Below are 14,703 nucleotides of genomic sequence, written 5' to 3' on the forward strand. Positions count from 1 at the left end.
ACGTTGTTAATTGTTGTGTTTTCTGTTTTCGCAATTCATTCACAAATACAAAATATAAAATATCACATGGTGTATAACATAGAAAGCGTCACATACATGTTCCAATATACCACGCATGTACTTGGATACATAAGCATAGTGATCATTGGTCTGTACCAATCCAAGGTGAAAACACAATGGATCTTCTTTTAATTATATAGCAATGAAATTTTTACGCAAATTTAATAACTTCATTACTTTTGTTTTTACTCGTTTATTATCCAGAACGTATCGGCGTTGATAAAACAGATCGACAAAGTGGACGAACATTTGAAGAAATTGGGAATTGAAATCGAGTATCGCAGTTTGCATCGCCATATAACGATCGTCGGATCATTCTGGTTACTAAATGCGATCGTAGAATCTGCAATTTTCATAAAGATTTTAATACACAACATTTTACAGCCTCCGGAAGCATTTATTACCTTTGTTTTGTATTATATAACGAACGCCCAATCAGTCGTATTATACGACTACAACACAGCGATTTAGTATGTAAACAATTAAAAAGCAGATATTGTTCATCATCTGTACCATCATGCTTCATTGGATTATATTCGATATTTTCATTACATTTTACTGTAAAATATTTCAATATAATTCTTTTCCCTATCTTTCAAAATTTTACTGATATTACAGTTGGCTAGGATCGCGATTTAAGATTATAAACGAGCTTCTCGAAACGTTCCTCTTGGAGAAATACAAAGTAAAAGCAGAAGACTCCAATACGGAGACCATCTTTGAACCAAGTCATAATTTTCAAAATAGATCTGAATTGCACAATTGGCTGTCCGAACGATCTTTAAATGTTCCAGAAGTATCTACGACGAGCGGCGTTTCGAATGTAAAACAAAAGATCGTCCAAGAAAAAGTTCATATACTTCGGCAAATTAGGTAAATAAAAATCGAATTAATGACAGTTACAGCAACGGATCTTTATCAGTTTTTTATGTTTTCCATTGAAAACATAAGATAAAACGGCGACGAAAGACAAAGCTACTTTATAAAAAAAAATTTTATTCGTTCAATGAACCTATCGTATTATTTGATACACCCTTTTAATTTTGCGCTGAGAATTTGTAAATTTTCTTGTTTAACGCAACTCAAATTTAACCATTCATTTGTTTGTCAGTATATATTATTTTACATATTTCGTCAAATATACAAAAATATGAAAATTCGCAAATTTAAAGGTTCGTGCATCTACAAGTGTGCAAAGTATCAAAGATGGTGAACGATATATTCAACGTCCAAATATTAATGCATACGATCACGACACTGCTACATTGTACTATATGTGTCTACAGCTTCTACATGAATCTTCACAGAGGGCTTAATTTTATAATAGATCAATTGGATATGACATCAATATATATGTTGGACAGCGTGGTTGGAGTCTTGAAGATCGCTTTAATGAGCTACGACTGCGAATATACAATGAAACAGGTAAAAACTATATTTTTAATTCTTTAACTCTGCTGCGTTGGTCATTTTTCACCAAATCATATTTTTTTAAATTATGAATAATAACTTGCTATTTGGGAATTAGTACGTCGTTAGGAATAATACTAACAATTAATTTTGATTCGTTTCAAAGACTATGATACATACCACCATTCGTTCATCGATTTTAAAAGGCTTTCATTACTCGATTTTCCAATAAAAACAGATTTCCCTGCAGAACAATTGTTACATTTTTACAGTATACGTATCGATATGCTCATATTTTTATGAAACGAACATGTTGTATGTTATAAGATGTTTACGTTCTTTAGCAGGAATGAAATAAATTTTTCCACTGTTTTGGAAAAGCAAGTAACAGTGCTTGACACGATCAATCGATTTTCAGGCTAACAAAACGATAGGAAACATCCACGCGTATCCTGTGCACGAAGGAAACGCAGAATTAACAGATGAGGTAAAGGATGGAAATTTTAATCATTTACAGATTAAAATGAAATTATCGTAACTAACGTGGAATTAATCTATTGGTAGATCCTCCATTTTTCTTGGCAAATATCGTACACCCAACTTGAAAAAACGAAATCGGTTGATTATATATTGAACTACGGATTCATTCGTTACGTTAGTATACTACTTTACATGGATTTATTTCTCCTTAGATTTATTAAAAATTTATTCGTATAATTTTTACAGTGTCTTAATTTCCTAATATCTTATTTGGTGATTATGGTACAATGGAGCCAGCATTTGATAAAGAAGGATTCAATAATAATCACAAACAAAACCACCACCTTTCAAACGTTACAAGAGAATACGAGCATAGTGGTATAATAGTATATCGTTGGACACTTTTCGATAGCGTCATGTTATGGAATTATAAAAGCCACACATAAAAACTGTAATTAAAGATTAATAAACTGCACCTCATAAATAAGACTTCTTTCACACAATCACCTTAGGACCTTCAATCGTTAAAGGTATATTGAAGACGAGGTACAAGATACAACGTGATAAAATATAATCAAAAGAATCTTAGTTCTTCGTTCCTTCAACATTTCAAGATACAGTGGTACATAAAGATTGAGAATGTTTCCATGCTTTTATTTCATTGCGTCGTTTCGAAATCATAAATATCGAAATATCGAGATGCATCGAGAGAAGTGTTTGTATATCAAAAAATATGTGTTTCGCAACAAAATTAATAACATCAGAGCATTTCCTCTTCAACGTCATTTCACCGTTGCTTCAAAGGCTTTTGCCACGCAGTAAATGGTTTTAAAGTAATATAATGTGAAGACATAAAGTAAGAAGACTCATTCTATTTAGGATGGTTAGGAATAATTTCCTGTTTTCTCATTAATATTATGTTATTTACTTCCTATCTGACTGCGACATACAAACATATATAATGCATCAATGCAAACATATTCATGCCACGCAATACCAATTGAAACACCTCAAGAACATTAATAATCTTTCAAGTATATCATATGCAGCAATAAGTACGATTTTCTGGAGTGGTCGTAATCATTCGGGACTATAACAATTATTCTATCATGAAGTACGATCCGTTGATAACGAACGAAATTAAACTAATTGCTTTTCCTACATTATAACTTCCTACATTCCTATGACATTCTATTAATGAAACTCTGTCGTACTTCTAATAGGTGCATATGTAATACCTGAGTCGCTATCACCTTTAGTTGCACAGAGAAACGGGTCACGTTAATGCCGCGGGTTAATATCGTTGAAGAAAAGTTAAAAAATTATTCACGTTTTCTACTTGAAATTTAAGAAATAGATAAAAGCAAGTATGAAAAATTACGAGACAACAACGAGGATAATAACCATATTGAATTACATGGTGGCACTCCGAAACTTCATAGATCCAAGAAAACACCGATTCAAATTTATATGTAGCTGGATTTGGAACACGTTTTTAATTGTTGTGTTTTCTGTTTTCACAATTCATATGCAAAAACATAATATAAAACATCACATGGTGTATAACATAGAAAGTGTCACATACTTATTCCAATATACCACGCATGTACTTGGATACATAAGCATAATCTTCATTGGTCTGTATAAATCCAAGGTGAAAACAAAATGTATCTTCTTTTAATTATATTAATAATGGATTTTTTTTTTGGAATTAATGGAATTTTTACGCAAATTTAATAACTCGACTACTTTTGTTTTTGCTCGTTTATTATTCAGGACGTATCGGCGTTGATAAAACAGATCGACAAAGTGGACGAACATTTGAAGAAATTGGGAATTGAAATCGAGTATCGCAGTTTGCACCGCCATATAACGATCGTCGGATCATTCTGGTTACTAAATGCGGTCGTAACATCTGTAATTTTCATAAAGATTTTAATACAAAACTTTTTAGAGTCTCTGACAGAATTTATTACCTTTGATTACTTTTACATAACGAACGCCCAGTCAGTCGTATTATACGAATACAACACAGCGATTTAGTATGTAAACAATTAAAAACAGATATTCTTCATCATCTGTACCATCATCCTTCATTTGATTATATTCGATATTTTCATTACATATTTACTCTAAAATAGTTCAAAATAATTCTTCTCCCTATTTTTCAAAATTTTACTATTATTACAGTTGGCTAGGATCGCGATTTAAGATGATAAACGAGCTTCTCGAAACGTTCCTCTTGGAGAAATACAAAGTAAAAGCAGAGGAATCCAATACGGAGACCATCTCTGAACCAAGTCATAATTTTCGAAATAGATTTGAATTGAACAATTGGCGGACCGAACGATCTTTAAATGTTCCAGAAGTATCTACGCCGAGCGGCGTTTCGAATGTAAAACAAAAGATCGTCCAAGAAAAAGTTCATATGCTTCGGCAAATTAGGTAAATAAAAATCGAATTAATGACAGTTACAGCAACGGATCGTTATCAGTTTTTTATGTTTCCCATTGGAAACATAAAATATACGGCGAAGAAAAACAAAGCTACTTTATAAAACAAAATTTTATTCGTCGAATGAACCTATCGTATAATTCTATACTCCCTTTTAATTTGGTGCTGAGAATTTGTAAATTTTCTTGTTTAACGCAATTCAAATTTAACCATTCATTTGTCTGTCAGTATATATTATTTTACATATTTCGACAAATAAATAAAAATATGAAAATTCGCAAATTTAAAGGTTCGTGCATCTACAAGTGTGCAAGGTATCGAGGATGGTGAACGATATATTCAACGCCCAAATATTAATATACACGATTACGACACTGCTATACTTTACTATATGTGTCTACAGCTTCTACATGATGTTTCACAGAAATCCTAATTATATAATAGATCTATTCGATATGACATTGATATATACGTTGGACAGCATGATTGGTACTTTGAAGATCGCTTTAATGAGCTACGACTGCGAATATACAATGAGACAGGTAAAAAATATATTTTTAATTCTTTAACTCTGCTGCGTTGGTCATTTTTCACCAAATCATATTTGGGAATGATGTTGGGAATTAGTATATCGTTAGGAAAAATACTAACAATTGATTTTGATTCGTTTCAAAGACTATGATACATACCACCATTCGTAGATCGATTTTAAAAAGTTCCATTATTCGATTTTCCAATAAAAACGGATTTCTCTGCAGAACAATCATATTTTTGCAGTATACGATATGCTCATATTTTTATGAAACGAACATGTTGTATGTTATAAGATGTTTGCGTTCTTTAGCAGGAATGCACCAAATTTTGACACTGTTTTGGAAAAACAAGTAACAGTGTTTGACACGATCAATCGATTTTCAGGCTAACAAAACAATAGGAAACATCCACGCGTATCCTGTGCACGAAGGAAACGCAGAATTAACAGATGAGGTAAAAAAGTGGAAATTTTATTCATTTACAGATTAAAACGAAATTATCGTAAGTAACGTAGAATTAATCTATTGGTAGATCCACCATTTTTGTTGGCAAATATCGTACACGCAACTTGAAAAGACGAAATCGGTTCATTATATATTGAACTATGGATTCGTCCGTTACGTTAGTATACTTCTTTACATGGATGTATTTCTCCTTGAATTTATTACAAATTTATTCGTTTAACTTTTACAGTGTTTCAACTTCGTAATATCTTATTTGGTGATTATGATACAATGGAGCCAAAACTTGCTAAAGAACGATCCAATGATAATCGCAAACGAAACCACCACCTTTCAAACGTTACAAGAGAATACGAGCATAGTGGTATAATAGTATAACGTTGGATACTTTTCGATAACGTCATATTATGGAATTGTAAAAGTCGCACATGAGAACTGTAATTAATCATTAATAAACTGCACCTCATAAATAAGACTTCCTTCGCACAATCACCTTAGGATTTTAAATCGTTAAAGATATGTTGAGGTACGAGGTATAAGATATAACGTGATAAAATTTAATGAAAAGAATCTTTGTTCTTCGTCCCTCCAACTTTTCATGATATAATGGTACATAGAAATTGAACATTTCTGGATGCTTTTATTTCGTTATGTCGTTGCGAAAGCATAATTTATTACAATATGCCCGAAGCAAATTATTTCTTGGCACGAGCGAGTTAATATTTTCCTATATGTAATAACGAGATGCATCGAGAGAAGTGTTTGTATAACAAAAAGCATATATGTTTGCCAACAAAATTAATAACATCACATTATTCCCACTTCAACGTCATGTCACTATTGCTTGAAAGCTTTTTGTCAGGCAGTAAATGATTTTAAAGTAATATAATATGAAAACATAAAGTAAAAAGCCTTAATCTATTTTGGGGTGTTTAGGAATAATTTCCTGTTTCCTCATTAATATTATGTTATTTACTTCCTATCTGACTGCGACATGTAAACTTATATAATGCATCAATGCAAACATATTCGTGCCACGCAATACCAATTGAAACACCTCAAGAACATTAACCATTTTTCAAGTATATCGAATGCAGCAATAAATGCAATTGTCTGGAGTGATCGTAATCATTCTGGATATAACTATTATTCTACCGTGAAGTACCACTCATCGATAACGAATGAAATTAAACTAATTGCTTTTCCTACTTTATAACTTCCTACATTCCTATGACATTCTATTAATAAAACTCTGTCTTACATCTAATAGTTGCATATGCAATACCTGAGTCGCTATCACCCTTAGTTGCACAGAGAAACGGGTCACGTTAATGCCGCGGGTTAATATCGTTGAAGGAAAGTTAAAAAATTGTTCACGTTTTCTACTTAAAATTTAAAAAATAGATAAAAGCAAGAATGAAAAATTACGAGACAACAACAAGGGTAATAACCATATTGAACTACATGGGGGCACTTCGAAACTTCATAGATCCAAGAAAACACCGATTCAAATTTATATGTAGCTGGATTTGGAACACGTTGTTAATTGTTGTGCTTTCTGTTTCCTCAATTCATGCACAAATAGAAGAGGGAAAATATCACATAGTGTATAATATAGAAAGCGTCACATACGTATTCCAATATATCACGTATGTACTTGGATACATAAGCATAGTGATCATTGGTCTGTACCAATCCAAGGTGAAAACACAATGGATCTTCTTTTAATTATATGGTAATGAAATTTTTACGCAAATTTAATAACTCGATTACTTTTCTTTTTACTCGTTTATCATTCAGAACGTATCGGCGTTGATAAAACAGATCGACAAAGTGGACGAACATTTGAAGAAATTGGGAATTGAAATCGAGTATCGCAGTTTGCATCGCCATATAACGATCGTCGGATCATTCTGGTTACTAAATGCGGTCGTAGAATCTGCAGTTTTTATAAAGATTTTAATACAAAACCTTCTACTACCTTGGACAGCACTTATTGTCTTTATTTACTGTTACATAACGAACGCCCAGTCAATCGTATTATACGAATACAACACAACGATTTAGTATGTAAACAATTAAAAACAGATACTCTTCATCATCTGTACTATCATCCTTCATTTGATTATATTCGATATTTTCATTACATTTTACTCTAAAATATTTCAAAATAATTTTTCTCCCTATTTTTCAAAATTATACTGTTATTACAGTTGGCTAGGATCGCGAATTAAGATGATAAACGAGCTTCTCGAAACGTTCCTCTTGGAGAAAGACAAAGTAAAAGCAGAAGACTCCAATACGGAGACCATCTCTGAACCAAGTCATAATTTTCGAAATAGATTTGAATTGAACAATTGGCGGTCCGAACGATCTTTAAATGTTCCAGAAGTATCTACGACGAGCAGCGTTTCGAATGTAAAACAAAAGATCGTCCAAGAAAAAGTTCATATGCTTCGGCAAATTAGGTAAATAAAAATCGAATTAATGACAGTTACAGCAACGGATCGTTATCAGTTTTTTTATGTTTTCCATTGAAAACATAAGATAAAACGGCGACGAAGGACAAAGCTACTTTATAAAAAAAAATTTTATTCGTCCAATGAATCTATCGTATTATTTGATACACCCTTTTAATTTTGCGCTGAGAATTTGTAAATTTTTTTGTTTAACGCAATTCAAATTCAACCATTCATTTGTTTGTCAGTATATATTATTTTACGTATTCCGACAAAAAAAAAATTTGAAAATTCGCAAATTTCAAGGTTCGTGCATCTACAAGTGTGCAAGGTATCGAGGATGGTGAACGATATATTCAACGCCCAAATATTAATATATACGATTACTACTCTGCTATATTTTACTATATGTGTTTACAACTTGTACATGACTCTTCACAGAGGGTCTAATGCAGTAAAAGATCATTTGGATATTATATTGATATATATGTTGGATAGCGTGGTTGGTACCTTGAAGATCGTTTTAATGAGCTACGACTGCGAATATACAATTGGACAGGTAAAAAATATAATTTTAATTCTTGAACTCTGCTGTGTTGGTTATTTTTCACCAAGTCATATTTTCTTAAGTTATGAATAATAACTTGCTACTTGGGAATTAGTACGTCGTTAGGAATAATACTAACAATTAATTTTGATTCGTTTCAAAGACTATGATACATACCACCATTCGTTCATCGATTTTAAAAGGCTTTCATTACTCGATTTTCCAATAAAAACAGATTTCCCTGCAGAACAATTGTTACATTTTTACAGTATACGTATCGATATGCTCATAGTTTTATGAAACGAACATGTTGTATGTTATAAGATGTTTACGTTCTTTAGCAGGAATGAAATAAATTTTTCCACTGTTTTGGAAAAGCAAGTAACAGTGCTTGACACGATCAATCGATTTTCAGGCTAACAAAACGATAGGAAACATCCACGCGTATCCTGTGCACGAAGGAAACGCAGAATTAACAGATGAGGTAAAAAATGGAAATTTTAATCATTTACAGATTAAAATGAAATTATCGTAAGTAACGTAGAATTAATCTATTGGTAGATCCTCCATTTTTCTTGGCAAATATCGTACACCCAACTTGAAAAAACGAAATCGGTTGATTATATATTGAACTATGGATTCGTCCGTTACGTTAGTATACTTCTTTACATGGATTTGTTTCTCCTTGAATTTATTACAAATTTGTTCATATACGTTTTACAGTGTTTCAACTTCGTAATATCTTATTTGGTGATTATGGTACAATGGAGCCAAAACTTGATAAAGAACGGTCCAATATTAATCACAAACGAGACCACCACCTTGTACGAGAATACAAGTATAGTAGTATAACTATGCATAGTGCTCGATAGAATCGTATTGTAAAATTATGAAACACGTAGGTAAAGTCTGTGAGTGTTAAATATTAATACAATGCGTCTCGTAATTAACGTTCCTCTCGCAAAACCGCCGTACAATTTGCAATCCTTACACATAAATATGTAGAGGTACAAGGTACAAGACATACAACGCGACAAAATCTAATTAGGAAAATCGTCATTGTTCATCTCGTTAACGTAACTATAAAATATACATCTAATAAAGTATAACAAATGATAGTATTTGAGGACTTTACGAGACGTAGTGTATGTGTACTGGAGCTTGATTCGGTGTAAAATACCACACAACTCGTATGTGTCGTAACAAATATATTTAAAGGAAAAAACACTTACGATGAAATAATATTTTTATTCCCGTATGAATTACAAAAATATTCTTATCTCTTCGTTATTTTACCAAATTATTACCCAATTATTATCATCAGTGTCACTTGCACACCTTGGATTCCAGGTGCTCCACATTATTCTCAAAAATCGGTATAATTCTTTTTATTCTCTAATCAAACATGATCCATATTCTTAGAAAAACCTAAGGAAAAAAACATTGCATAAGATCATATCCTTCACTTTCCCAACAGTAATATTCTTACTTTTGCGATATTAATCAGACAGTTCTACTATACGCAATTTCATTCTATAGACTCGTCATTAACTGTTCCTCATAGCCATTTCATCCTCGTAACGATATCGATCCAGATACGAGCAGGCAATTGTTGTGCTCGTTATTACTTAGCAGCCTATTTAACATTCGTGACACGATAATGATCCTTCAAAACTATTCCGAAAGGATGGCAAAGAAGTAGAGTGTTCAAGTTTATCCACTGTTAAAGTTCTCGCGACTTTGATCCGCGATGTTCAAACCGAAAACTCTCAGGCAAACCATAGTGCCGTCGTTAGTGATGAATTTTCTTTTCGGAATGGGCATCAGTGACGTTGTTAGCAAAAAACCATCGAAACTGATAGAGTACGCGTACACCCTGTGTGTTTTGATACTGGTTAATGTCGTTGGTATATTAATGGTACCTTATTTCAATAAATATTATATAATTAGCATGCTCAGCTTAAGTCGAATCGCGTTCAAATTACTGATTTATGCGAATCTTTGGACGTTAAGCACGTTGATCGCCGCCAGCAGATTAAATGCGCAGGTAAATTGAGCGCTTTGTTTCGAAAAAGTTTTATTTTAAATACAAAGACCACAGGCGAAGACACGATACACCTATGTCATATTTTTCGTATGTTATGGGGCACCAGTTTTGAAATTCGGTAGATTAGAAACACTCGATAATTACTTTCAGATTGAACGTGTTATATTTTTATTTTGGATTAGATATATATCTAATATATCTATATTTTTTAATTGAAAAAAAAAAGAAAAAATAATATGTACAGCAGTAAATTTTCATCCGAGATAGTTTTAAAGAGTCGAAGTTCCAATACCATACGACCGGTTAATTTATTCGTAATTTTAATACGTCTTTCGTCTTCTAGAAATTACGTACTTTGATCGCACTTGTAGAAACGAACGATCAAGCAATGGAAAGAATAGGATTGCCACGAATGTATCGTACGCTGTTCATGTATCAGATAAAGGAATTCGTGGTTTACGGATTTATCACAGTCGTTTTCGTCGCAGCCACTTCCAAATGGCATTTTGCAACATCCACGCCAACGATGATGAAACTGTGCCTTTCCTTGGTAGCCCACGTTCCATTCGTAGTCATCTACGTTTCCAGCGCTACCTTCGGCTTTTGGGTCACGTATGAAACCAAATATTCAAAAACGATTAATTATTCAATTATTCAAATATTCCAAAATATTTAATTACGGTAGAATTCCATTTATAGAAATGAAATTTTAATCAGTGCTCGATTAAGTGAACTCGTTCCAATTATACTTATGCATTATCGTCTATAAAGATGTTCTGTGAATCATCCGCTAGTAACGAGAACCGTGACAATGATGAACCATTTACTACGCCACAAATTACGATAAATAGAGTTCTACTATGATAGTGTTCCAATGAAACCATAAAAAATACAATGTATAAAATGTAGGTGCTTGAGATTGAAGCTTCACCAACTGAATCAATTGCTTCATAGTATGTTGGCCACGATGACACCGGAATCGTCATTGCATAAAAGATTTCTACAGACGAAGAACGATTTCGAGAACAATAAATTCTGGTCGTTTAGGAATGAACAAGGGAGCCATGGAAACACGAACAAGATAAGATCAATAAAGTGAGATTCTGCGTTGAGCGGAAAACCGCATAACGTTCTCTGTATCGTTTCTCATATGTCATACGTTAATCTGTCTAGCGTGGCAAGAGATAGTAGAAAATTGTTTAATAGGAATATTTGATATAACGCATGAGAGAAGATTGGAGATTGCGCGTTTGCATTTTCGCAGCGATCTTACAAAATTGTTAAAAATTGTTAAAATCGATAAAGAATTTTTCGTTCGAAATATTTGAGGAGAAACGTTTCTGTCGAATTGTACAGTTGGAATGTATCAGGAAATTTAACTGCACTGCGGTAAATATATCGTCCCGAAATTCTTCAAATTTAGTCTTTACAGCAGACAGATAAAACCGTAGAAAAGAAATAGATTAAGTTTTACTTCGATGGATAATTTAATATCGAGGAAAGTATTAAACGTCAATTTTTAAGAACGAAATATAATATAAATTTCAGTTTTTTTAAGACGAGACTGTGCGATAAATAGTTTTGACAATATTAAATTATTCATTCATACGAACATACATTTTTTTCGAAAAGGCAAATGCATCTAAAGATAATCAAGATCGTGAAAGTCGTGAATGACGCGTTCGGCATGCAGATTCTGTTGCTGATGATCACATCGGTTATCTTCACCATTACTTTCCTCTACATATTGTACAGAATTATATGGCTGGATCTGACCATGGATGAACTTATAAAAGAACTGGTCTCCGTGATTTGCTGGTTCCTAGTTTACGCGTCGCAAATCTTGCATGTGAATCACGTTTGTGCTAAAACGAACTCAGAGGTACAGCATTTTATCAGAAGAAACTATCGATACACGTCGATAAACGTTTGAAAGCTTAAAGATGTTAATGAACATAGAAGAATATTAAAAAAAAAAAAGAGAGAGAAAAGTATTATTTAAATATGTTTCTCAAAATATATATCTAAAATCGTGCAAGATTAAAATAGTTGAAAGAAATGAAAAAACATGGAAATTCCTATTATTAATTGTTCACAGGTAACAATTATGGGCGATGTTATTTGCGACCTGTACGAACCATCCACCAGCAACGAATTTCGAGCAGAGGTAAATATTCAAGACATATATAAAAAAGTATGTTGTAAGATTATAAAAAAAAACACATCCACTAAATTCAGATGAAAAATGACATTTTTAGATTCGAAATTTCACCCTACAGCTGATACAAAATCCGGTGGTATTCACGGCTCGTGGATATTTCAACCTGGACCACACGTTTATTCAAGCAGTACATGGACCTTTAATTAAATAAGAAATAGAATTTAGAATTTACAAGCTATAATTTTAAATTTCATTTCAATTTTAATATATAGCTGTTAGTGAGTTATATCATTCTTTAATTAACATTTGTTTTTTCAGGTCATTGGAACGATTACCACGTATCTGATAATTATGATACAAGTGGGCGATGTGACGAAGTCACGAACCGCGAGAACTCTGAACAATGAATCCGATGAGATTTTATTCTAAGAAATTTATTTCGGTGGAAATTGTACTCGACTTAAAGTTAAATCCAATTTCTCTCAGTTCTTTTATTAATATCATATAATATCAATTAATAAAGTTACGAATTCTTTTCATCGATTATAAATCGAATTGTAAGTTGAATTTTCCGGAAAAAAATGATAAATTCGTCGAAAGCACCAAAATAGTATCTTGAACTCAAATTTCTTCGCCAAGTTACTCGGATATTCGCCCTGACAATTTTCCGCCAATTAGGACGTGGACAGGGATGATACCTCAATTACACTACCCCCTGGTACGCCCTATACGATTCCAGATGGAGGCGTTAGCCCGTGAAATTTGGTAATCTTGAAACTGGATAGCTCGTAATTCGGTGAAAATAGCTACTTCTTCGAACAACCCCTAACCGATTTTTACTTAGCGAAAATAGCGATTAAACAGTCTTGGAAATCTGAATTAAATTACTCTTCGAAGAATCTAAAATGAAATATTCAGAGATGAAACTAAAATGTTTTTCTACTGACTTTCAAATTTTCGAAACTCTGCGTGATTTTAGTAAAAAATGAAAGCTTCCAAAATTGTATTACCACGTAATATTTTCAAGTAATTGGGTAGGAGGAAAAGAAAAGAAATTTGCATTAACCGTGGAGTCTAGTTTCGATCACTTTCGACTCAAACAAACGTATTTTTCGTCAGAAAATATCCGCAATTTAAACACAATTTCACGTTTCGATTTTACGTTAAACATCTTCCTAAAATATCACAAAACCTTTTTCTTCGATAAAATGAAAGCAGTTGGTAAATTATATTCCAAACTTTTCTGTCTGATCTCTGTACTCTTTTCTTAATTCCCGTTATTCATTCGTCGCGATATAGCTTTTCTTTCTTTTCTTTTTATTTTGTGTGTATGTGTTTATGTAGTTCATTTTAGTATTGCAACTTACGCGGCACGGATAAAATACACGTTTACAACGGGTATAACATTAATTGAGAATTAAGGGTGCGAACGAGCGTAGCCGTCAGGAGCCACCTGCTACCGTGGAATACTGGTGGGGCTAGGAGAATTGATATATTGTACCCAAGGGGACAGAGAGACCAGTTTAGATGGGTGCAAGTACCGTGTCATCCCTAATCCTCTCCCCTCTCGTTAACTAACATTCGTAAGAGATATCTGGGCTTTGTTGCCGATTAAATTATTCCAGTCAATGCGATCGAATCCACGATAGTGTATGTCTGCATGTATAATAGTGCCATGTACAAAAGCGTATCGTTAATTTTAAATTTCGAATTTTATTCTAACTGACAAATATTACATTGTCTTCCTTTCTACTCTACATACATGTATGTATTTTATAAAAAATATTATAATTTCTTTAACGTCAGTTTTAAAAGCAAATTTATTCTTTTTATATAAATTTAAGAAATATAATTTCTTAATAATAATTTTGCAAAACAATATAACAATAATAATAATAGTGTTAATATTTGTTTAATATCGATGGCTGATGTTCATTGAACGGAAACAGAGAGATAGATTTTCTTGACCAAGGCATATGGTATGGATTAAGATGGAGATTTTAGAAAAGTAAACTCAAACAGGCTGCTACGATTCTAATAATCCGCAAACGTCGTTTATCATGTCGAAACGGATTTACCCTAACAACAGG

At 32.7% G+C, this 14,703-nt stretch overlaps 2 protein-coding genes across 4 annotated transcripts; both read left to right on the plus strand.

The window, feature by feature from the left end:
- The first annotated feature begins 612 nt into the window (after positions 1–612).
- On the plus strand, positions 613–9,559 carry LOC126865443 (uncharacterized). 3 transcript variants are annotated; one of them, XM_050617936.1, is made up of 5 exons: positions 630–933; positions 1,233–1,485; positions 1,889–1,957; positions 2,035–2,124; positions 2,197–2,412. In XM_050617936.1, exons 2-5 carry the CDS (start codon positions 1,267–1,269, stop codon positions 2,332–2,334), a joined length of 516 nt encoding a protein of 171 aa, XP_050473893.1. In that variant the 5' UTR covers positions 630–933; positions 1,233–1,266; the 3' UTR covers positions 2,335–2,412. The 3 variants fall into 3 exon arrangements, with proteins under 3 accessions (XP_050473891.1, XP_050473892.1, XP_050473893.1); XM_050617934.1 differs by lacking the exons at positions 2,035–2,124; positions 2,197–2,412 and adding an exon at positions 8,967–9,559 and having other exon boundaries at positions 613–933; XM_050617935.1 differs by lacking the exons at positions 1,889–1,957; positions 2,035–2,124; positions 2,197–2,412 and adding exons at positions 8,821–8,889; positions 8,967–9,559 and having other exon boundaries at positions 613–933.
- Positions 9,560–9,765: 206 nt separating this feature from the next.
- Positions 9,766–14,687, plus strand: LOC126865447 (putative gustatory receptor 28b). Its single transcript, XM_050617940.1, has 7 exons — positions 9,766–10,452; positions 10,796–11,064; positions 11,362–11,547; positions 12,085–12,334; positions 12,551–12,619; positions 12,711–12,800; positions 12,932–14,687. Exons 1-7 carry the CDS (start codon positions 10,156–10,158, stop codon positions 13,040–13,042), a joined length of 1,272 nt encoding a protein of 423 aa, XP_050473897.1. The 5' UTR covers positions 9,766–10,155; the 3' UTR covers positions 13,043–14,687.
- The last annotated feature ends 16 nt before the right edge of the window (positions 14,688–14,703 follow it).

This window comes from Bombus huntii, chromosome 5 (genome assembly GCF_024542735.1).
Source record: "Bombus huntii isolate Logan2020A chromosome 5, iyBomHunt1.1, whole genome shotgun sequence".
Classification (NCBI taxonomy): Eukaryota; Metazoa; Arthropoda; class Insecta; order Hymenoptera; family Apidae; genus Bombus; species Bombus huntii.

Coding starts and splice junctions, on each gene's coding strand:
- LOC126865443 (XM_050617934.1), top strand. CDS start 1,267: ATGGTGAACGATATATTCAACGTCCAAATATTAATGCATACGATCACG. Junction 1,486..1,888: donor GCGAATATACAATGAAACAG/GTAAAAACTATA, acceptor ATCGATTTTCAG/GCTAACAAAACGATAGGAAA. Junction 1,958..8,966: donor ACGCAGAATTAACAGATGAG/GTAAAGGATGGA, acceptor ATCTATTGGTAG/ATCCTCCATTTTTCTTGGCA.
- LOC126865447 (XM_050617940.1), top strand. CDS start 10,156: ATGTTCAAACCGAAAACTCTCAGGCAAACCATAGTGCCGTCGTTAGTG. Junction 10,453..10,795: donor CCAGCAGATTAAATGCGCAG/GTAAATTGAGCG, acceptor TTCGTCTTCTAG/AAATTACGTACTTTGATCGC. Junction 12,620..12,710: donor GCAACGAATTTCGAGCAGAG/GTAAATATTCAA, acceptor TGACATTTTTAG/ATTCGAAATTTCACCCTACA.